Source organism: Notolabrus celidotus, chromosome 22, assembly GCF_009762535.1.
Source record: "Notolabrus celidotus isolate fNotCel1 chromosome 22, fNotCel1.pri, whole genome shotgun sequence".
Classification (NCBI taxonomy): domain Eukaryota; kingdom Metazoa; phylum Chordata; class Actinopteri; order Labriformes; family Labridae; genus Notolabrus; species Notolabrus celidotus.
This window is the reverse complement of record NC_048293.1, coordinates 9130104-9155246: the sequence shown is the minus strand read 5'-3', so window position 1 is coordinate 9155246 and position 25143 is coordinate 9130104. Positions and strand designations below refer to the sequence as shown.

Here is a 25143-nt window from a genome sequence, read left to right as displayed (position 1 = left end):
CATTTCACCAAGAACCTAAAATGCCAACCTACTAGAAACACAAGATGAAAAGTCAGAGTCAGGATCACTGAACTTATTTGGCTTTATCTTTTGGGTAGAAAAAGTAACTATACTAAATTTCACCAAAGTCCATTTCAAAGTTGTGGAAATATTTAAGCATAGATCAAGTGGTGGACCAACCTACAATCCAGTCACTATTCCAACCTTACTTGCCAAAAAACATCCCTGATTTCATGAACCTACATTTTCTATCTCCACTTGTTTACACTTATTCATTCTTTGTAAATCAACTCTCTGTGTCATTTGTCTCCCTCTGTCTCTGCATCCATCTCTACCTTAGCCCTCTTTCTCTACATCTCTGCAGTGTTGGACGTCGGCCATCTTGCCCCCAGCACTGTTGTTCAGTGACGAGGCTAATGGTGGCCCCTTCATCAAAGGCCACCAAGCCGCTCTGCCATTGGCTGCCTGGCAGAGCCTTTACTGTGATTGGGTGGTTGGCAGGGGTTTGTAGCTTTGCTGTTTCCTCTGACCTTCCCTGCTGACCCCTGAGGTTCTGACCATTCAAACCACACACACACACACACACACACACACACACACACACACACACACACACACACACACACACACACACACACACACACACACACACACACACAGCAATGCTTGGTTATACATGTGCATGATCAAATGTGGATAAAATGAGCAGTTTAAATGAGCAAAAAAAATAGCATCCTATATCATGCTACTACGGGTCTGTCTGCTTTCATTTGATGAAAGCAGTTTAACAGAAGAACAAAGACGACTTTTTTCTCCGCCTTACAGGGAAAGGTGGATATTGAATCCCTCATATAATAAGTAAAGATGACAAAAGCTTTTATCAAAAAAGGAAAGCTTAATTATAGAAAATACCAGAGGAAAGTCAACGAGAACCCTTGAGTGGAAGTAGCTGCTTCCAACACAAAGAAAATTAGGATTCATCACATCTTCAGAGATCCTTTCACCGTCTGAAGAAGGAGTTACTCCCTGATCAAAATGTGAACACTATCCAAAACATCAGCCCAGCTTTTGACTATACTAAGTCCAAACCCATCCCTAAAGCTTTTGGTCCTCAAAGAACTACAACAGCAACAAATACCACCCCCCAAAAAAACTTCGGTTCCCTCCCGCCTCCGCCGTCTCTCTCTTGCTCTCTCCATTTTTAACAGCCCCCTTCGTTATTTTCTCCATCCATCAAAGGCAGCAGTAATTATTAATGAGAGCCTCCCCGTTCTCTCTGCATTATGCATGAGAGCCTTGCCTCTGAAAGCAGAGGGTAATGGGGGGTGGACAGAAGGGGAGGGGCTACAGGTCTGAAACACACACACACACATACACACGCCGCCTCCTCAGGGTCACTGACCTACGCCCACAAAGCCAAAAATATTAATTAATTGCTCCTTTCTTAAATCAGAATTTTTTTAAAGATGCCCCTTCAACATGAATGGAAACCCATTCAGACAAAGTGGGAGGTGTAGTAAGGTTTGTCAAGTCTCAGAGGGACCAGCTACTCTCTCCAACAGACATTTGTGCCCAAACCTGCGCGCACAAACATACATTTGTTCATTTTTGGCTTGTTGTGTTCAAACCCGTTGAGATTTCCTGCAAGTCTGTTAAATCTCTTCCAGTGTTTATCCTTGCACGCTAAAAAAAATGGCACCACTCAGCTTGTCCCTGCTGGCTGTTGGGGATAAAAGCCTGCTAGTTCTCCTGCTTCCAACTTCACCTTCATTTGTTCTTTCTGCAAACCGTGCACAGTCACCTTGTGTCATTGGCAGTTTTCTTATTCCCCTCGAACTAATTCCCTCTTTTTTCTTCACAGAATTCTCCTCGTCTTTGTGATTTCAGTTTTACACAAAAAAAGGTACCTCGCAGTAAGAGGGTAATATTGCTGCTGTGGAAAACTCAAACTAAAGGGGAGAATATGAAGAGAAAAAGTTGAAATTACAGGCTGGAACGTATATACCGAAGTATGTCCTTCTTAAAACATGTCCCTGTCCTCCCTCCTCACTCAAACAAGTAGCCTCACCTCATCTTATTCCTCCCTGGTATCGTTTTTACACGACAATCCTTCATCCGTTAACAACTGTAAGAGCTGAGATTAGCTTCACCTCTCCCCCTCTTCACCTCTGTCCCTCCTTACTCTCTGTCTTTTTCAGCCTCCTCTGTATTTCAGGAGGGCGTTCATTGCTCAAAATAGATGTAAAAACGAGGAAAGATTGCAGATGAGGTCAAAAGAAGAAGAATATTTATAATTACAGAGAGGGCAGAGTAAACATTTCACAAGTCAAGCTGTTGTCAGTGTCCACAATTAAGAACTTTTTCTTTCTGCATAATTGGTGACTTTCTGCATCTTTTCTTTGGGCGGAGGGAAAGAAAGTGAATTTGAGATTATTGCTTTTGGCACTGCGCACCAATTAGACTGCATCCGAGAGAGCATTTATGAACGATCTAATTTGGTTTCTTTTCTGCCACTTTTATCCTGTTATCCTTTCTCACTAACTGCCAATGTAACAAAATGTTACACCTGCTCACCCTTTCCCAGTCTGGAGTTGTTTGGTTATTTTCATGCTGATGGAGTCTGACAAACGATGGTTATTTCTCTATTCTGTCAAAAAAAAAGTACAAACAAATACAGAAATATAATGGCTGATAACTGCGGTCTTTCTTGTGTGTGTCTGTGTGTGTATGTGTGTGCGTGCGTGATAGTACTCCGGATTGTGCCGTGCCCCGCGGTCCCGTTACGACTGTGTGCGTGCCAGCAGAGCCCTCTCTCCTCCTCTCCCCTCTCAGCTGCTATTTTTGCCCTGTTCTTATGTAAGCCGCTCCTGACGCGCTGGAGACAGAGGCAGAGTACGGAGCTGGGATGGTGAGAGCATCCCTAGCGGACAGAAAGAAACACACACACACACACACACACACACACACACACACACACACACACACACACACACACACACACACACACACACACACACACACTAACACACACACACACACACACACACACACACATACACTTTCCCTGCACGTGCAACACACACACACACATACACAGATTACATATACTAAGGGGAGGGGAATGTGTGACATATGCAAACATACATACAGAGCAAAAACCGCCAAGTGATGCTCCGCTTGCTGTCAGATAGTGACAGTACACATACGGAGACAACCTTAAGTCAACAGCAGAACTGTGTGTGCCTTGGCAACAGCGCTGTGCACGTGTGTGTATGACTGTAAGGTGTACAGGCACATCATGTAGATAACTGCAGTAACTATCATCGTCTCTTTAAAAAAATCAGCTCCATCTCTCTGCTTAGTTTCAGTTTTATTTTCACTACAGGAGCAGTGCTCTCTAACATGATCACTTCATGGTTCTGGGCATGTTGTCAGAGCACCGAGATTCTGGCCCTTACCATGTTTATTTTTAGCTGCGTCTAAACCTAACAAGAAGAGCTTGTTCTATGGTTGTACTCAAATCAGTCCGGATGAGAGTGGTGGTTAAATTCCCCAATATTTGGTGATCTTTCGCTATGAAATTTCTCATTTTCATGTCAGCAGAATCAGCAAACAGGGCAAATATAAGTGGGTCAATTTGATTATAAACTATTTGATATATTACCCTGTTACTTAAGACACAGTAAAATAAAAAAATAAAGAAATCTAATCCAAGACAATGCAAATATTATCCCATTAACAAATTCTCTAACAGTATTGATCTGCTCTCAAGGCGTGTGTATGAAATTATTGAATTTTCAAATTGATGCCCATCTTACTTTGGAGCACAATCCTTAAATACGGCTCATTGAATTTTTTTTTTTGTCAACTGAGTTTTCGAATGCTTAGAGGAAACTCTGATAGTCTGAAATTAACTCTCCATTTGTTAAGTCTTCATGTTAACTTCTGTGTTTTATCCATCAGTCATAATTAAGCAAAAAAGCAAAAGAAAAGTAAAGTCTCATTGATCAAGAGTCAAAGCTCAGTTAAAGACTCCCATATTTTCTGTTTTGTAAAGATGAAACCATATTTTTTTTCTCTCTCTATTCTATCAAACACACCTTAACTATTTTCTTTTATTTCCCCAATTCTCTTTCAAATAGTTTCCCCTTTTTTGGTAGTGAATCTATTTCCTTGCAGGGGACACAAAAAAGCATTGTGGTGCCTGACAAAAGCAAACAGACTTGCAGATAACACTTATAAGTTATATAATGCAAAACTTGAGCGTAATCCAGCTGACACACATAACTCAACCCCCACAGCCTGCACACGTGCCGCAATCTCCATAAATTAGGGCCGTCAGAGTGCGTAAGGGTGTAATAAGTGACACCTGGTAATGAGCAACCCTTACTCAGCCAACCAGAGGAGAGAGAAAGGAGAGGTTAGAATTGTGGGGGGTTGCAGAGGTCAAAGGTCAGAGGTCAAGGTCTCCTCCTGTGGGGTTTGACTTTAGCATCCCTAAATTGAGGGATGTGGTGACACAGGGGGGGACCTGGGGGTACCCCAACAGGGAATTGGCGTGTGTCGCCGCCAGCTGGGGTGGAGATATCATATAAAGGAATATTCATGCTTAATTTGTTTGAAGAAAATAACTTCTATCAGCATGACTAGGCAGATGGAAGACAGATTGATTTATGTCTATCTGGTGATCTGACCCTACATAAATTATGTGTGTGTGTTTGTGAGATAAGCAGTTTTTTTTAACTCAATGTAATTTAGACAAATAATAAACCCAATGTAGCACCTAAAAACGGAGTTTGCAATTATAACTGAACAGAAACTGCTTTTATGGTTAAAAAAACTGACTTTTGTTTTTAACTTACTGATTTAATAGATTTGTGAAATACCTATTTTTTGCAATGTGACCCTTCAACATCTACACCAACATATTCTTATGAGGGCACGCATGTAGGTGCAGACGCTATGAAATGAAGACAGCTGCCTCGGCCATCTTAACCGTGCAGTTGTGTGTTTGTGTCTATCTGCGTATGCATGTGATGCTTGTTCACTGACGCAGCATCAGCAGCCCACATGGTGGAAACTGCATGGCCTCAAAAGAGAAAGGATGCAGGAAACAAGGGAAGGGGAGAGGAAGAGAGATGGTGGAAACAAAGAGGAGGGGAAAAGCCTTGGTTGTTAAGATGAAGGGCGGCGGAGGGTGGGGGAAGGAAGAAGGGAAGACGGGGAAGAGATGGAGAAAGGGAGATGGGGGTAGGGTGGGGAGGATGAGGATGAGGAGCAGGGAAGGGAGAGAGTGACTAAGAGATAAAAGTGGAGTGAGTGGATGCGAGTGTGTTTGTGTGATGAGCGGATGGCCTCAGGGAGCGGTCGACTCACTGCGCTGCTCTGCGGATGTGCTGACAGGCTCCGGGCCGTTAGCTAACTCGCTTTCTCTGTCGCTACACTCGCTGCAAGGCGGACAGGGGTGGGGGGGTTGCAGGTGAGACAGCTGAAGTTGAGAAGGGGGTTAAATAGGAGTTGACAAGGAAACTTGGAAACGTTGTGGAAAAAACGATCCAGGGGGGGAAGGATGAAAGACAAAGGTGACAGGGGAAATCACAAAAAGGGTGAAAAGTGCGGCTGACCTTTATTTAAAGGGGTTGAGGAGCAAAAGGGGTTGTAGGGCAAACAAAAGGGGTACTACTGGATGAGTTTACTGGCAAGCAAAATAAAAAGTTGCCAAATAAGACGGTTCTATGCTTTGCCAGGAGCTAAAAGGACAAGAGATACATGGAAAGAACCGGGCCCATGTTCTATAACAAGGAAGTAACCAGCAAAACTGACGTGCCATTGGTGCAGCTGTGTGCACTCTCTCCATGCACAATATGTGTGTGTGCTCTGCTCATCCGCATGTATGCACAAATGGAGTAAAGCAGCCTATGAGTAGGAATAATGAGCACTTGTGCATAATGTGAGGTGAACAGTATGCTTGTGTATGGAGATGTGTGCGCAATTGATCTGCGGTGTGTGAAAGAACAGCAAGATGCGTTTGCAAATCAACAGCGATCATCCCAAAAACATCAAGTCGCATTTTCAACCCCTGATGATGAAACAGAGCTGCTGCTGCCCTCTGACATGCAGATGCCTCTTTGGCTGCTATGAGTCCATGTGCTTGAGTGTTTCCACACAGACACACACACACACACTAACACACACACACATGTGGAGGTACCAAAGAGTTACTTCACCACAGATGTAAGAAACTTATAATTTGGGAGCGTGTTGAATGGGGGGTCTTTATGCAACATCCCAGGGAAGCCAGCAGATTGAGACTAGTGTTGCTGAATATGGAAAGAGGGCACACAGCAAAGGCTGCTGGGAGTTTCTGATTGGCTGCTAATGTTGCTATCCAGGCTGGGATTGGTGGAGCTGACGCAGCCCGACATCACGTTGTCGGGACTAAACCCTTTTGAACTGAGGCAGAGCAGAGAGGCACAGATCTCAAAACACACACACATATGTGCATGCACACTTGCAGATACACACCCACATACACGTATTAAAAGGAAGTATTGCATGAAACTGAATATGCATCTGAACATGATAGTTCCACATGCACTCCGACATAAAGTGCATATGCATATAAACCAGGATGTGCACAGTGTTGATGGTGTCAGGAGAAAACAGAATTCCTAATATTCCTGGGCTCGTCTCCATACACGATGATCTCTGGTGACTCTGCACAGCTAAAAGGGAAAAGAGTAAACTTACTTAATTTCTCCATTCTCTTTTAAGCCCAGCTCTAAGGTGGACAGAATAAATTGGAGCTTAAGCATGCGTGAAGGCAGAGCCAACGGGCCCCTTTCCACCACTCCACGCCACATTTGTCAAATCAGAGGAATTTCAGCTACACGTGAACTGAGGATCGGAGGAGAGAAAAGCAGGCTTTCACATTCCAGTCACACGCAAGGAGGCAAAGGAAAAATGTATATTTGAATTTGTGGTTATTTCTGTATACGTCGCCTGTTCTTAACTGTGACAAAAAAAAAAAAAAAACAAGTAGCGGAGTGCATAGTCAATGAGCTGCATGCTATTAATAAAACATGAGATGAGACAAGGCGGTGAGTCAGGGGAAATGCATGACTACTCCTTTGGCCTCAATGCCTTTGCCCCGTGGCGTGTCGGCTCGACTCTGCTTGTGCCTTTGCCCGTAGTAAGACGTGTCTCTGCCCTCGGCTACGATGAACAGGAGAAGATTCGCATCTTGTGGTTCTTGGATGAACCTCGGTACAGACACTTTCTTTTGACTCTGCTCCTGTTGGAGTAGAATGCAAAGAAAATCTGAAACAGAAAGTTGATCTGTATGCTAGGGTACGAATTTAGCTGTTTTTTTGGTAGATGCACAAACATGGCTGATGTTTCAGTATATTTAGGTCACACTATATATGTGAAAACAAGTATGGCGAATGCTAAAGAGGTGGCAGAACTGACAGGGACACGGCAACTGAGTGTGTGTATGCTAGAGTCTGTTTTAAGACTTAAGTCCAAGCCTATGAATCTTTGATCCATCTCTTCCCAACTTGTCATGCCCCCTCCCTCCATTCAATATGAGTGAGCAGAGTACCTCTTTGCCTGTCCTTTGCGCACGCGCACACACACACACACACACACACACACACACACGCACGCACGCACACACGCACACAGACACATTCTCCCTGTGCCCTCCCGGTGCATTAATGTTCTTACATCACCTCCTCCAGTGAGCACAGAGAACAAGAGAGCGAAAGAGACTGGAGGAGATGGAGTGATGAGTTATGGGGGATGGGTTCTTGTTGGGTGGGGAAGAGGAGAGGTGAGGGAGCAGGATTCAAATGATAGGAAGTTGAACATATGTGGTATAGAAGAGAGAATAAAAAAGTAAGTTCTTATAACACTGTTGAAATATTTTGGGGTCAATGTTACACCCGTTTCCACTCAGTACATGCACTTTGCACAGTGAAACCAAAACCCACACACATTATCAAACCCAGAATAAATGTAGTATCATCATGTCACCATTCAGAACTACATGTACAGTGATTGACAAAACCATGGTGGACACTTGATGGAGAACATGCCATGCCCATGCTCGAACACGAAGAGAGTTTTAGGGCTTCAACATGCACCACACTGGTGTGTTTCTCCATGGATGGCTGGATCTCAGACACATTAACACTGTCTGGCGTTGACTTACACCCATGAGACCTAACCCCCCCCTCAGACCACAACACACACGCAGGCACACGTCTGGGCATCATCCTTCTGCTCTAATACACCCTGTGCCCCTCGGGACGGGCGTTATTTGAGGGCAACTTTTGGGTTCTGTGTGGGTTCATGTGTACGTGCGTGTTGGTGTCTACCTTGTGTAGGGTCGTGGTTCTCCCAGAAGGTTTTCAGTAGCTCCTTGAGGCTGATGTCCTCTGCGGAGAAGACCACCCGGACCACCTCAGTGTGACCCGTCAAACCTAAAAAAGGAAACACAAGGATGCAGCCATGAAAAATATATTCGTATGACATTTTCTGCTTCTGCGTGACTTATTGCTCCACACATTTCTCCATAATCCACACTTCTAAGTTCTGCAAAATTATTTGACATAACAACTGACTCAAACTGAATTCATAATGTTTGCATGTCTTGCCAGAATTAGAAAAAAAATGCAGGCTGCAAAAATGGAGAGAAAACAAGGATTATGAATAGCATCCTTGTGAGTTGGTTGTATGTGTCATTGAGTTCATGTGCCAGGGGTAGAAGACACTCAGGTTGAATCCACATGGAGCTTTGTTATTGCTTGTGGCACAATGGGAGAATGCATGAGAGAGAAAGAGAGAGAGAAAGAGAGAGAGAGGGGGGGGGAGCATGGTAAAGGATGGAGCTTATGGTGAAAGTTGCCAAAAGCACACAGACACCTGCTACTGTCTGCAGCTGCCAGGACCCCAAAGCTTCAACATGCTGCCTGCAGGCATTCTCAAACTTGGGCATGCTTTAGGTCTCACATGGAAGTCCATGCACACATATTCACAGCAGAAAGGGTACACTCACATGCCTCATTGCAGACATGTACCTTTGCTAAATATAAACACAGAAGTGTTGTTTGCTTTGAATTTTTATTAACAGCAGCCATTCTCTTCCCTTGTTCACATGCACACATACAGGATATTTGTATGCAGACACATATGTAGATGATGCATCAGGTGCAATGCAGACAATAGGAAGAGGGCTGCCAGATTCATGCATCTGGCCAGAAGTCCACTTTCTGTCTCTGAATGAAGCCCAGAGCATTCTCTCAAGCCAAATGAGCATGGAAGACTTCACTTGGCTTGATACACACAAGACATAGTTTTAGTTGTATGCTAACAATTTGTCATGATAAAAGATAGTCCTCTTAATAATTATGTTGTATTGATCAGAGTAAGTCTCTCTTTTTGTCATTCCCCCACTCTCTCTCCGTTTCCTGCTCTATCCACTGTCCTGTCCTTTCTAAATTAAAGGTGTAAAAGGACAAAAACGTAACTTTGAAATAAACTCTGTAATGCTCAAGTAAACATAAGTTTGGAAGCATGGATGGATGGCATGTACTGTGGAGGTATTACATTTGTGCAAAAGCGAGGCTCAGGTGGGCTTAATGACCTGATGACCATACACCATTTTTCCCCCTCTAAGTTTGGCAAGGACAACTCTAAGACAGACTGCAGGGCCTCCCCAAACCCTAAAATCTTATCTTCTGCAAACATTTGGCTTTGGCCACAGCCAGAAATGTTGGGATGCAAGATAACAGTCACGCCAAAAACAGTCAACAAGGATGGTAAAAGCAGAAAATGGACGGCAACTGTAAAACTGGCTACAAAAGTGATTATGTACCTGCATGAATTTGCAAGCTTGTCCAAGTTGAAGGGGGTGAAAGGCTTTAACTTGATGCAGATCAGCACCACTAAAGAGAGAGAGAGATTGTTTTGCTGAAGGACACTTATGCAGGAGGAATTAATTAACCTCCCAAATCACCAGTCTACCCTGTTATTTTTCTTTTTTTTTTGGTTAACTGTGGACACGGTAAAACCTTCGTTTGGAGTTGGCCCTAACAGTTCATTTTTCGGGATTTTTTTATTACATTTCTTTTCTTTTTTTTTTACAAGCTTAAGCTTGCTGATGTGAGAGTTACAACAGTCTTTGCTAGGGCAGAAGTCTTAAACGGCCCCATCTTTCAACCATTACCACAATTTTTCAGTAACAAGTAGCTGAAGGCCTCCTTACTCATGCAGAGTAGAAAACATTGATACAAATCCCTTTTTAAACAATCATGTGGGTCAATTGCACCAACAAGATATGAGGATTATAGATCCCATGTAACAGTCAAGAGCAAAAGCACAAAAGGTTCCCGCCTCAGCGCTCAATTCTGTTCAGCAAACGCATCACAAATTGCGCCATGCTGTAAATTAGTCGAGCTAAAATATGCCAATTGATAACAACATCTTCTATCAATCTCAGCTGTCTGTGTCATCAGTCGTTTGTCTAATTTTACTGCACCTCAACCTCTACCCGTTCAGTCTGTCAAACCATTCACCTATCTACCTGTCCTACCATCCTTCCCTGGCTCTGCTGACAGTTCAATCATCCTCTTCTTCCTGTCCGTCTGTCTGTCCGTCCAGCTGTCTGTCCTGCCCTGGCTGTGTTGACAGCTCCTTGGTCTCATGCCGTCGCAGTGTTCTGCTCCGTCATGGCCACTGGAGCGACGCCTGCACTCTCTCAGCCGATGGACAGGCAACCGTTCTTTCTCACACTTTTTTTTTTCCTCCTACAATTTTCTTTCTCTTCGAAAAGTTTATTTTAGCTGTTTCCCTCCCTTGCTGCAGCTTTCAATCTTTCATTTTCTGTCATCTGTCTCCAACTCCATCCTCCTCTTATAGCTGACCATCTTGTTGCTGGGAAGCTGACAGAAAGAGAGACTTGGAGACGCATAGGAAACATAAAATCCCTTTAAGGGCTCTGCTCAGAAAGTCTGCCAACCAAACCCAAACCCTTTTCCCCTCCTCTCCATGTCCCCTGTGCTGTGTCTGCACCTAGACTCCATGCCTGCCTGTAATGATGCTCCCTCCAAAAAAAAAAAAGGGAGCCAAAAAAACTAACAGCTCACGACTCCGAAAACCCAGAGAAGAGTACAAGACAGAACTAGAGGGCTTCATCGGAATTATGCATCAGTGCCCTACATGAATATATTTGATGCAGCAAACAGGAAGAAACAAATTTGGATGTAGACACATTGCCAAAAATGTTCATAGGGCTTTCATAGCAATCGCAATGAAGTCAAGCTTGTATTGGCAACATCATGTTCGCCAAATCATCAGCAAATTTGTGGCGCTCCATACACAGTAACCTCTGTTTGCAAAAAACGCCGCAGTACAGCACAGTACAGAGCCCAATCCTTACAAGTAGGTCATGGGGGGGCGGGGACGGGGGGTGCAGCCCATCTGGAGCGGTGCATTCTGAGTAGTTGACTGCAGATGAAGGGAAGGCGGCAAGAGGATGAGAGCGCTGTACTTAAAACACCCTTTCCAAAAATCTGTATCTTTTTCTGCTTTTTTTTTGGTCTCTTGAACCCTGAGTGATCTGACAGAGAAATGTCCTGCCAGCCCACTTCACCTCCGCACAGGGACGAGCACAGCCAGGTTATATAAATCAAAGTGCAGAGGATATGAGTTTGGTTCGGAGTGAGTTACCTGTGCAGACCTCTTCGTAATAGGGGTTTGGTGTTAAGCCTCCAGCGTAGCCCACCTGTGTGGAGAAGACTCCTGGAAGCCTCCAGAAAAGTTTCTCCACTCCCCAGAAACAGCCCATACCTGCAAATTACGAAAGAAAGCAAATACACGCACAAAAACACACACACACACGATTAATTGGTGCTTCTGTGTTATCATACCATCCAGAAAGAGGCCAACACTTCACCAAAATGTGTCAAAAACCACAAACTGCGAACAGAATTCCATATTGGGCTGAATCTGATTACAAAAATGTGTGATTGTGCAGTCTCACCAAACATGATGGTCTCCATGCTGTCTGGAAAAGGCTCCACAGTGGGATTTCCATTGATTGCATGCTTATCTGTGAGGGGGAACAGTGTGCAAATGTTAAATAAGATCATAACACTGCATTCAAACAGTACAAATTACATTCAAAGAGGCCCATTAGTGGCCTCATAGTTCTGTGCATCGTCACAGGCTGACCCTGACCAGCGGATCAGAGGTGGAGGCTTCTGCACTGGAAGACATTTAAGAGATTACACGGCTTTGACCACCATTCTATCCCTGCTGTCCTCTCCTCAATACCCACAATTAACCACAATCATGCAGTTATTTTCTAATCTCTTTTTTCCCCCTACTGCACGTCTGTGAATGCGAGTGTATTAAACGCCAGGCTTGGCACCACTGGGCGTCCACAATGCGATCAACTGAAGACACTTCAGGGGCACACACTTGTATAACCTCACGAGCAGGCCTAATCTTCTGCTGGGTAAAAATACCTCATAAGTAAAACAAACTGGAGTACTGAGAGGTGACGGGAGGAGGGGGGGAAGTGGGGGGAGTGGATGGCACTCTGCTGCCAACTGTGCTGCGTGGAATTAGAGCGCTAAAAAGGAAGTGTGTGTGTGTGTGAGTGTGTGTGTGTGTGTGTGTGTGTGTGTGTGTGTGTGTGTGTGTGTGTGTGTGTGTGTGTGTGTATCCCCACAGATGTGTGAGGAGGATTAGGGTTTAAGAAGACTGAGGTGACTTAGCGTGCAAATCTCCACTAAGCAAGGCTGGTTTGTACTGCAACCACTAATATTAGTCTACAGATAAACAGGCCACAGGGTACACTAAGGGCTTAGGCACATACCGTTAATGGACACTTACTCTAGGTCTAAGTTGTGATTGGTTGCTGGTTATAAGGTGAGGTGTGACACTGACCTAAAACGTGTGAATGCAAATTTAGATCAGGAGCTGCACGTTTTTGAACTTTGACAAGAGCTGTGAAAGAATTTTGAAAGAATATTGTAGCAATACATTTAAGAAAAAGCTCCTGGCTTAGGCCCTTGAAATCAGCAACAAAAAAGAAGCTAGAGTTGCACTGATATCAATATTGAAACCAGTCGCTTTCAACAGTCTCGGTATCAGGTATCAGCATTGATATGAGGGACCAGTGTCAACAGGATACCAGTATCACAGTTGGATACCAGTGTCAGTACTGATTCTCATACTGATACTAGTATCAGTATCAGGCACCAGTATTAATACTGGGTACCAGTATCAGTGTCAGGTATGGGATACCAGTATCAGAACCTGATACTATTATCAGCACTGGATACCAGTATAAGTATCAGGTACTAGTCTAAATATTGGATACCATTGTCAGGTACCATTATTGGGCTCCCAACATCAGTATCAGAGACCAGTATTAGTAATGGATACCAGTATTAGTCTCATTTCCAGTCTCAATATTGGATACCAGTTTCATTATCAGTTACCAGTATCAGTCTCAGGTACCATAATTTGAAAGGTCTACTAACATTAGTATCTGGTACCAGTATGAGTACTGGATATCAGTATAAGCGTCAGGTTTCATTCTCAGTTACCAGTATCAGCGTCAAGTACCATTATTGGTATAGGCTACCAACATCAGTATCAGTTACCAGTATGGGTACTGGATACCAGTACAGGTATATTGATATTAGATACCCGCAGCGAGGTAATTGACGAACCCGTACTGGTATGGGATACCAGCATCAGAACTTGATACCGGTATTATATCAGGTTGTAGTGTAAATATTGGATACCACTATCTGTATAAGGTAATAGTATTGGAACCAATTTGTACCATACCAATTTACTAGTAACAGTGCCAAGTATCAGTATTGGTATCACATCAGTATTCAGTATCAGTATAGGTATTGAATATCAGTATTAGTATCAGGTATCAGTGTTAATATTAAAAACCTGTATTGATATCCATTACTGAGACTGAATGGTTAGCTAATGTGCTTGTCAATAACCCCTTCTGTAATACCATTATTTATCACTTACCAAAACATCAAGTGGTCTCAGGTTATTTACTGTGCGCCAACAGAAGAACAAAAGCAGTTTTAATAGAGAGTGTAATGGTAGTCAAATCTAGGGAAATGTAATCTAACTGTCTTTATTACACTGGTATTAGGGGGTTCTTAGTATTGGCTGATAGTGGAGTCTAAGTATCTCGCTGCCATTGGACAGGAAAAATTGTGCAATAGCATCTCCACAAGAAGCAAAAGAGGCACTTGACCTGATACCACCTGTCTTGCTTTACCACCTCAAGGGCACTTTCTGATATGAGACAAACTTCTTAGGTTTGAGTGTGCGCTACCAGATTGCAGAAGCACTAAAGGACCCCTAAAATGTCACAGAGGCCCGACTGCCTCAAGGCAGTCCCTTCCTGCCCTCCTGTTGTGCGACAGTTCTGTCTTTTAGCAGCAGGTTGTTTGGCTGTGCCAGGTCATGTTCACCGGCACAGTCAGCTACAATCAGAGTGGATCTATGTCAGTGACTGCGCTGGATAAGTATTCCACAGGGGAGGACAGAGAAAACCTTCCCTCTTCTCCTGTGAGTTTTGTTCCGTCTATCATCTGCTCACTCTCACCCTCTTGTCCTGCCTCTCCGGCCAGGGAGATAAAAAGCAGTGAAGTTGCCAAATGAGGGAGAGAAATTGAGAGAGGGAGAGGGAGACAAGTGTGTGATAGAGGAGGAGGAGTGGGAGGAGGAGAGATCAGCCTGCCAAAACAATAAAAGGAGTAAATAGCCAGTGAGAAGCAACAGATGAGGGAGAGCAGAAAGGCAGTGAAGGATTCTTTTGGCTTTCAGACTGCCATGCCTTTGGGCTTTATATAAAGCGACCGGGCACTTCATCCAAGGGAGAACACAGGGAAAACAAACAAGCAAACAAATAAACAAACAAAAGAAGAGAGGTAAAAATGAAGACCGCCAAGAACACACCAACACTTTGGTGTCAAGAGAAACTAAGTGTAAGCCAACCCTCCCGCCCTCCATCTTCACTTCATACTGTCCTCCTCACACCATCTTCCCATCATCCCTCACTCCCCTTTCACAAGCACGTGCATGCCTGCCTGCATGCACACAAGCACTCAATCAGCTGCACAATCACTCACACACCAACCTCTGCTGTGGGTATTTCTCCCATGGAGCAGCTGGCAGAGGTCCAGGTAGTGCCAGGCTAGCTCCTTTCACTGTGCCTTACCCCCCACCTCCCATCCCCTTGCCAGCCCAGCGCCCACACCCCATTCTGCCAGAATTACCCCACCTTAACACACACAGGCAGAGAAAGAACTGGCTGAATACTCTCACTACAGTGCCTCACTACGCCAGCAAAAGAAAGAACAGAGGACGGCAAAAACACAAGCAGGGCGGGTGACCGACTGAGCTTACAAAGAAGGAAACAGGCTGAATATGGGGGATGGATCCATGAAAAGGATTTTTTACCAACTTGGATGAAATATGGGCGTAATTTCTTTTGTGCACCTTTGTTTTTGAGGATATCTGAAAAGAACAGTACAGTACAGCGGGGCTGAGGCGGAAACTTTGGTCACCTTTTGTTGCTTTTAGCTTGATGGTTGTAGGCGGCTGGACCAGAACCAAAACACCAGACCCGGCGCCCTGCCACATTGCTTGAATCATGGCTACCATCATTCAAGGGTACAACAATCTGTTGCTTAGCGATCAAGCTGTACTCATTTGGGTGGGTATTTGATCTTTGTTACCCTTCGATTCTAGCTGTGGTCCTGTGTTTCTCACCCAGAAAACTGTAGTCCAAGCGCCGCTGCCTCCTCACGCAGAGGAACAGGAGAGGTACCATCCCTGGATGCCAAGACTGGTAACAGAAAAGGTTGATTTCCAGGCTGCTCTGTTTATTTCCTTCCAAAATCCATTCTCCCTCTCTCTCCCTCTCTCTTCCTCTTCCCTCCCTCTTCCTCTTTCTAGCTTCACACAGGTTGGCAGCGAGTCAGGCACGAGTCGTCGGAGGAGGCTGATGCTTTATAATGGTGCCAACTACCCTCTGCTGTATGGGAGGATGGGTAGGGGAGGAAGGATTGGGGCAACAGAGGGGAGGGGAGGAAAGAGGCAAGAGTGGAGGGTGGTGGATGATTTTCAAGAACAGTAAGAGGTATGTAACAATCAACCCAACTTGCTATTGTGACTTTTCAATCTATTTAAAGACACTTCTATTCTGGGTGGGAAAACTGTCTTGACTCTGATGGGAACAACTTTAAAGCCTTCCATGCATTCCATACATGCTGTATGCTAGCAACGGAAACAGTTGCTATGGAGAAAGGTAACTACTATGGCTTTGGCTGCATTCTCTCCATCCAGCAAGATGTAGGCACATCCTGTTGAGGCCTGGCAGAATATATTTACCCAAACATGGATGAGGAAAGAAGAGGATGGGGTAGACCTAGTACTCTCAATCGATCAATAATTCATGCTCATTTAGCCCTAGCATGCGTAAGCCCCTCCCATTTTCTAGATAACATTCAGGCCCCATATATCTTAAGAAACGTATAAATGCCCCGCACTGGGGTAGATTGTCGGTGACAAACTCACTCTCAAAGCTCAGTGTACTGCGTTTGATTTAGTTGAGCAGGCGTGGCTGGACAGTACATGCAGAACAAAGAGGAATCTCCCTTGATGGACAATGGGGATATCACCACAAAATGTATAGGATAATTTCTGCAACATAAACATAACAGTGGCAAACAATATTCTTGCAACTGAGGTGAGCAGTAAAAAGTATTTAGCAGAAAAAAGTAAAGATTTTTGTTCACACAAGCACCCTATAGGACAATGTTGAGAAATGTTCAGGGGCGCAGTACATGTTTGAAAGGGTCTCCAATTCCTATGATTTACTGTGGGACCAACCAAACTACCTGAGGGATACCCATGCAGACTTGGGCGGGAACAGAAGATGTATAGGCACTTAAGCACCAGTCTCTATCAGTGAAACAGTGCTTCCCGTTAGCAAATCCCAATCATTTATTTATCTACTGTTTCATACCTAATTTGCATGCCTTCCCATTTAGTTACTCATTCTTTCTTACCCCTTCAAACCATTTGCAAAAGGTAGAAAAATCAAGGGCTTCTGGGATAGCAGAGATGGGGAAACAACAGAGAAATAATTCCAGAAATATATCTTTGCTGTGAACCTGCTTTGAAGAGTTATAGTGAAGCATGTAACAGAGATTGATTTTGGTCAGCTGACCTCCCCCATCCTGTTTGGAAGAAATATTGGCAGTCTATACCGCACTGACTCAAAATAATAGCCACTGTGCCCCTACCATGTAGCAATCTGCCACTGGATCATTCTCGCCAAGGTCACAGTTACGTTATACAGACTGAAGAAAGGGAGGGGACACAGGACACCGGGACACCAGAACAAGGAACCAGCCGCTTCTTTAAAGAAAGGAAGGAGCAACTTTAAGAATTAGTGATCTTCATTGCGGTGAGAAGAAAAATGTGTATACTCATACACATGCAAGGCTGGGACTGCACAGGGAATATGTGGAGACAGTCCTTGAATTACTCATGCTTACCAGCCCGCAGCGACAAACACTGATATTCAAACACACACATGCACACACAAGAACAACCCCGTCCCCACCTAAGCTGCACCCCATGGTGAAAGGGGTGGAACAGATTTCTGCCATGCGGTGTCTCCGAGCTGCTCCGACAGACGGAGCAGGAACTTACGACGGGGCGGAGCCTTCATGCGCATAATGCCCAGATGGGCCCCTGGACGCTGCGGCACCGCTTCCTCACATGCACTCACACCCTGCTCCCATAACGCACTTTGTGGGACCTTTAACTCAGTTCTGTAAGACAGGATACAGGTTCTAATTTCAACATGTCCCCTTGGCCGCTTGTTGGCACCGACTCTCTCGCTGAACAATATACTGATGAAAAGCGGAATCAAAGAAAAAAAAGGTCCGGGCGAGAGAAGGGTTGACATGTTACCACACATCAAAGATGGTAGAAAACAAAAGGCAAAATGTATAATTTGATGTGAAAGGCAGTAAAGAAAATGGCAAAATTATCAAAGGCACCAAAACCCTTACTTGAGACAAAACATATAAAAACTACAATACCTGAACTATATTTCTACGCATATGAGCTAACACTGTTGAAAACATGATCTGTTCAGAATTGTTCTATCCAGATTCCATTATAAACTATCATAAACAGAGGCACTGAACATCTCATCAAACTTTTGCTGATACTTTGGAGTTAATTTGTAACCCAAATTGTATGACCAATCCTAAATCTGAAAGACACTTAGCAGGCTAACGGGGCTAACTTGACTTTACGAAACAAGTCAAAGTACAGCAAATGTACTTTGACTTGTTTTGTAAGGTCAAGTTTGCTTTCTCATTTTCATCACTCAGAGTAGTCGATATTGATAATGTTGATGAAGACAATCTGCCATTGTTAACTTAAAAAAATGCATTTATTGTCCTATTAATCTTTTCTTGAGAACTTGTCATATTATATGACTCATGCCAAAATAATCCCTTTCCACATCACAAAAAGGTGTGTCTGTTGTTTCATCTTTCATCGATGACATTTCAAAATGACTGGAAAGCTACATCTTGCAACCAATGTGTCATTGGATGGGAAAACTGCTTCATCATAACTTTAAGGTGTGAGATCTAAATGTTTTCTCATGATATAGACGCCTCATTTAAGCCAGTTATAACCACAAGCACAAAGAGAAAAAGTTTAGCAATGAACCCTGCAAGATTAATCCAACGTTCTTTGTTTTTGGTCTTTTCTGCACAGTAAAAGAAAACAGCTGTAACTAATCATCAATTTATTGCTGAAATTCCAATCCATGTTAGTCATAAATGAAGGGGAAGTAACCTTCCAATTCAGCATTTCTTATTGTGAAATACATAAGCTACAACTTTTCTGCTGTTTTATTACCAGTATTGAAGGTCAAAATAACTTTTTTTTTTTTCAATTTTCTTTGTCTTAACCCCTAGAATTGACATTTTTGTAAATAAAGCAACACGAAGCCATTTCTGTCATTACTTCTCTTCTTTAGATGGATTTAAGGTCACTCGCGTGCGTCTCAGGCACGTAACTGAAGCACGTGAACAGTTTACGAAGTGCCCAACAATCCCCGCTGCCAACTCGCAAACCGCCTCAGTGTGTGATTTACCTGCCACGACCGTTTTCTCCTCTCTTCCTTTCAGAGCGCGGTCTCTGCTTAACAGCTGGGTTTTATCTGCCATTGATTCAGCAGCAGCGAGCGACACAGAAAGTAGAAGAAACCAAAGGGTATGTTGTGTTTGTGTTTGGGAGAACATCTGTAAAAGCGCCACTCTCTTCCGGGATGCCTCCAGAGCGCCACGCCGTTACGCGCTGCGAGCCGGCGCGACGGAGAGAGGAAGGAAAGGAGGGAGGGAGGGGTGGAGAGACGACGGCGAAAACGCCATCAGTATGAATATTCATCGTGCGTGGGCAACGTCGTGCACTGCATATTAACTAATCAAGGGGTTAATATGACTTTGGCACAAAAGCCTACAGTGCGCCGCGTGCGGGAACGAAATTAAATTTAAATAAATATCCACACCGTGCTGCATGCAAATGAGCTCGCCCCAATTATGAGCTCTCATTTAGTGGGAGGTGCTTCTGCTACATCAGGCTGAAGTATGGATGTATGGATGGGTAGGTCTTCCTTTGTGGTTCATTTTACAGCCGTGTTCTGGGTTAATCCTGATGACTTATAACTTCAAGTGTCCATTTGTAATAACCAAGCCCTGCATTCATGGTAATAAGCATCTGTAAAGGAAAGTGATGAGTTTAAGGACTATAGGCAACATAAAGAAAGGTTGATGTGTACTGTCCATTTTCAAAACTAACTATCCAATGACAGTTTTTAAACATCTTGAAATACTCTGGAGACAATAATTTTCCATTTGATTATTATGGTTGAGTCTTTTGAAAAGGCAAAAGCCATTCAAATTCATCACCTTGTTACCCTCAAGTTGTAAGCGAATCAGAACAAAAACTCAACACTAAACACTTTGCAATTTTTGTTATAGAACAGACTTGCAGAAGGTTGCCAAATGCTGTACAAATGTCTTCAAGGTGGTCTCATCTCGCATGTCAATCACCTGGGCAACTTTGCAACCCTGACTGAATGTTGATGTTGAGCATCAGGAGCTGAACATGATTCATATTCTGTTATGAATGGAAAGTCAATGGACCAAAAAGCAAAAAAAAAAGGGAAATGCTGCAGCTTTATTTAACAACAGAATTCATTAAATGAATAGTTTGACGCAAAGTAAAGTATGCATCACACTGACCTAGTGGTCCAGGATACACACACAACTTGACTGCGATGTCTGTTCTGGAAAAAAAGATAAAATAAAGTCACCTAGAGTCACAAGCCTGCACTAGTCGGGTCACTCTCAGAAAGGATTTTAGCTGCTGTCTTACTTTATTTCTGTCTTGAAATGTGATCATTACAGAGATGATTATTTACGTGTGGGAACTTTTCTCGTGCTTGCTCTGAACCAGCCAATTTACCGGTAACAAAGAATCCAGGGCATTGTTCCTACATCCTGCAAGCCAGAATAGCATCACACCCTGCTGCAATCCTCCTCTTCCTCTCTTCCTCTTTTCTCTCTCTCTTATCTGCCGGGGAAATGAAGCTCAATCACCTGCGGAGGAGCTGAGGGCGGCACAGGGGACTTTGCAATGCAAATGCCAGGTAATTACCCGAAAGCTAGGAGAGTGGAAGCATGCAGATGAAAATAGAGCGGGCAGAGGAAAAGAGAGAGAGAGAAACAGAGGGAGGGAGGGAAAGAAAGAGATGAACTGAACAGTGGGTTCACATGCCTGTTGATGCAGGATGATTGGGGTGTTTTGTTGGTGTGTGGGGATGTAGGAGGAAGAGAGAGGAGGAGGGACAAAAAGGTGATGAGAAGGCTCAGGGCTGGATAGGAGCCACATACAATACATGTATATACAGAGAGAGCCCACAGTGTGTTTGTTTCCTGCGCGTGTGTGTGAATTTACGCATGCAGTCCTTTCACAACTGATCAATAAATGTATGTTTCTCTTCCTGAATCTCTGTGATGAAGGAGGAAAGCTTTTACTTTACAGTGAATGAAACCATTTGTGTGCATGAGTGCAGCAGCAGCAGTTAGAGTAAAAGTGTGCATTTGTGTGTACACTTGCATGCATAAGTGTTTTCGCCTGGGTGCATATGTGTGCAACATTGTGTGCACGCTCTCTAATGTGTACATGTGTGTGTTTTGCACATGTTGGGTGATTGAATATGCTTGGATTGTGTTGCTTGTGTGTTGTAGCGAAGGATTTAGTGAGTGTGCCAGCTTGCAGATGTTTGATTGTGAGTGAGAGCGAAGAGATGTGCAGATGTGAGTGAGTATCAAAGAGATTATGAAATGACCTGGAATTAAAAAACTGCAGTAGATTTTTTTTTCCTGAGTATCGTTGCACATTAAACCCTCTTAGACTGAGAGGCTGTTGGGAATCAAGCTGTGTGTTTACATGGTTTTTACAGTTTCATTTAATCAGCCAAAATGCCTATTTGTAATTCAATACAGGACTCTAGTGTTTGTTTGATTGTTTGTGTGTTTGTGGGAGATATTACCAAGCAATACAGTGACTCACAAGCAGTTTGCACCTTGGCTCAATTGCTACCTCTGATTAACATCTGAACAGAACAGGAGTCAGCCAACCAGAAAACTGTTTTGGCCATTTAGTGTAATTGTGGCTTTGCTAAAGTCTCACTTCGCCTAATTAGAATAATAAATCATGCCGCCTCGTTGTTTTCAAAGGGCCCTCCATCGTCTCGCCCAAGCAGGTGGGATTGTGGGATGGTGTGAAAAACAAAGGCTTTGATTGCTCGGCTGAAGCTACACTCGGTTGAAAGCAACGTAGCACTCTCCCGGGATTCATATTCAAAACTAAGCCGGATCGCTTCATAGACGTGAGTGGGAAAAGCCAACTTGACAAATTTTGATTCATATCCTGTCCCATGCTTGACTTCACTTGACATGAATCATCTCGCTCATTGGAAAAAGGAGAGAGGAGACTGGGATATGTCTGAATGGCATAAAGACAAGATAATCAAGTTGAAGATTTCGGGATGTAGAAGTAAATCCACGCTCTGCACAGGCCTCAGGAAGTTGGACCAGGTCAATCTTGCAATGCAACATCCATACTACAGCAGTTGAAGACCTATCTGTTTAGGCTTGCCTTTGTTTAATCTGTCTGTTTTCATGTAATGTTTTTGTATTTATATGCAATCGCTGTTTTGCCTTTTAATGTTTTTCTATTGTTGTTGTTGTAAAGCACCTTGTGACCTCTGTTCTTGAGAGATGCTCTATAAATAAATCTTACTTACTTACTTACTTACTCTCCCTCTAGGTCTCATTCAAAAAACTTTTGTGACATGTTGAACAACATTTATAGCAATTGTTATGATGGAGATAAATACCAAAAGTATTTTTCATTTTCTATTGGTCTACGGACTGTTTTCCTGATTAATCAGCATTAACAGAAATAAAGGCTCTTTTTCCCTTTCTGTCTCACACTGACCATCCAAAAATGCCAAAGTATAAACTTTGATATCCTAAAAACCACTGGGAATCAACAAATATTCACCCCGATGAAGATAAAAGTGACTTATAACTGCCTCCAGATGAAGCCGTTGTCAGCATATTTGCACATTAGTTCCGTCGATTGATTAATGACTCATCATTTAAGCTCTACAAACATCAGCATTATCAGGAGCATACCTCGAGGAAGCAGAAAGAAAATGTTGCAGAGGAGAATGCTCATACATAAACCTGTACTGCCTTTTGATATTATCTACTCAGAGTCATGGCTAATGAAGTTAATTTTTGTGAATAGTGTCAACAGTGTATCTCAGATGAAGCTTTCCTGTGTGTAAGAGATTACAAACTACAAACTGTGTGTATTCTTTTCATTTGATGGTCACTTAGTGTGTGGTTAAGGTGTGTCTTTTGGGTCTCCCAATTGTCAGTCTTTCTTTGGAACTGTGTAGCCTGTTGTCTTATTGTGACTCAGCCCAACAAAGAAAGAAAAAAAAAGAATGAAATACATTTAATAATTAAAAAAGAAAACTTTAACTTGCTCAGCCAGTTTTTCAGATCTGGGTTACTCCTGCACATTATGGGCCTTGCACAGCACTGGATTGGAAGGACTACATTTTAAGTTTAACATCTCTTCAAAATTAAGTAAGATGAGAGAGAATCTATGCTCTACACAAACTGTTTCTTGTTTAAACTGCATTATACTAGATCTTTGCTGGATGTTTGTTCCTTTGATAGGAATTTAATGATCCAGTTTACTTCAGCTTCTTGTACAGTTACAGTCTATTTTTGTGAACGTTGTGTTTGTGCAGGATGCAGTATTGGCAGGTAGACATTTAAAAGATAATTAGATATTTTACTTAGTCTACATAAGCAGTAACTGAGTGCCCACTAAAGAAAAAGTGCAGAAAAAGTTTAAAAAGAGGAGATGTACTTGTTAAACAGAATTTCTCAGAAACACTTGAAGGAAACGAGGTTAACAGACTTTTATACTGTTAAATTGTTATTGTGGAAGGTATTCAGTTACCAATTAGTAAAGTTGCAGATATTAACTTAGTGCTGTAAGAATTAATGCATCAATCTACATGTTATTTTCTTAATTGAATGGCATTTTGTCCCTTTTGGCACACCGCTGTTAAGCCACTGCACTGTCTTCCTGCTTCCTGCTGCTGTGCTGATGGAAAAGAATGACACCACATTGCTTCTGAGTGACAGATCACATGTAAAACTCCCAGAAAGTTCAATTGATAAGTTTCAAGTAATATGCTTTTTGTGTCAAACAGAATTAAAATATCACTTTGGGTTTGCGCTACAAGCTAAGCATACAACTAATTGGACTGATTTCAGCGGAACATGACACTGCATCACAGAAGCTAGCCGAGCACCGTTTTGGAGTGTGTGAATAACCACAGACCTGTGGTTGAAACTTAATCAAAGAAGTTAACTACAGCATTTGCTAAACAGGTCACAGCTCACTGCAGGCCAGTCAGCAGGCTGGGAGATTTGCAGGCATTTGATCCTCAGATTGAGGTACTGGTAAGAATTGCTTTAAATGGTTAATGTGAAAAATAATGGAATTTTAAACATGCAGATAAAATTGCAATGTCAAATCAATCATGATGAACGATTGAAATACATAGACCAGTCATGATTTAAATACACACTGTTAGTTCACCCTGCTGACAAAAGGTTGCGTTTATTTTACATCTTTAGAACAAAACTTGGGTAACAATATTCTCTTCACTGATTTTTTCCCCCCCAAGTAGTCTAACAAACATATATGTACATCTTTTGCTTCTCATTCCAACATCCGTCCCTTTTAAAATGCATTATAAAGATTTTTTTTCTTTGTGTCTTTGTGCCTCCAAATCATTTCTCCTTTGCGCATTTGCTGCATTTTTTCGAAATTTCATTACAGCAGATAGAACTTTTCATTTCAAACATTGCATTGAGGAACAAAAAAAAAAGGTTAAGAGATAAATCTGGAATCAGCAGTGGTGATTGGAGCGGGATGAGTGCAGCTATATAACAGCAGTCTACTTCCTGTCCCTCCCGCTCTGCTGCTCCACCCGTGCTAAGAGTGGCTGGGCTAAGCCACTCTTGCCCTACATACAGCCTAAACAGCAGATTACTGAGTGTCCCTATAATCCCATGCACCAGGGCATGTGCCACTGTCACCATGCACCAACCACCCAATCACCCTGCAGCCACCGTCACAGCGCCTGCTGTTCCTCTAGCTGTGCAGCCCCCCACCCACACCCTGAACATCTTCTCTGTTTTCTGATTTTGGTCGGCCATTTTTGATTTTTGGTTTTATTTCTATCCACTGGAAGCCGATGTATTGAAATACTTCATTCCACTGCAATCTTTTCCTCCCTCTCTCTGTCTGCCTTAGCAACATCCTGTCCCATGCTCATCCTCAATGTGCCCCCCCACCCCTCTCCCAGTTTTAACCTCCTCATGACCA

The 25143-nt window shown here is 43.1% G+C and overlaps 1 protein-coding gene across 3 annotated transcripts in view; it reads right to left on the bottom strand.

Moving 5' to 3' along the window:
• si:ch1073-358c10.1 (mitochondrial peptide methionine sulfoxide reductase) overlaps positions 1-25143 on the bottom strand; it is a 54200-nt gene that overhangs the window by 16722 nt on the left and 12335 nt on the right. Inside the window, exons 1-4 of one of the 3 annotated variants that reach the window (XM_034675655.1) lie at positions 19247-19466; positions 12047-12115; positions 11734-11853; positions 8382-8486 (exon numbers count right to left, since the gene is read on the bottom strand). In XM_034675655.1, the coding sequence (XP_034531546.1) occupies positions 8382-8486; positions 11734-11853; positions 12047-12115; positions 19247-19394 (442 nt within the window). In that variant the 5' untranslated portion in view covers positions 19395-19466. Of the gene's footprint in view, positions 1-8381; positions 8487-11733; positions 11854-12046; positions 12116-19246; positions 19467-25143 lie in introns of those variants that run through there. The other 2 variants (XM_034675657.1, XM_034675656.1) reach the window with 2 other exon arrangements.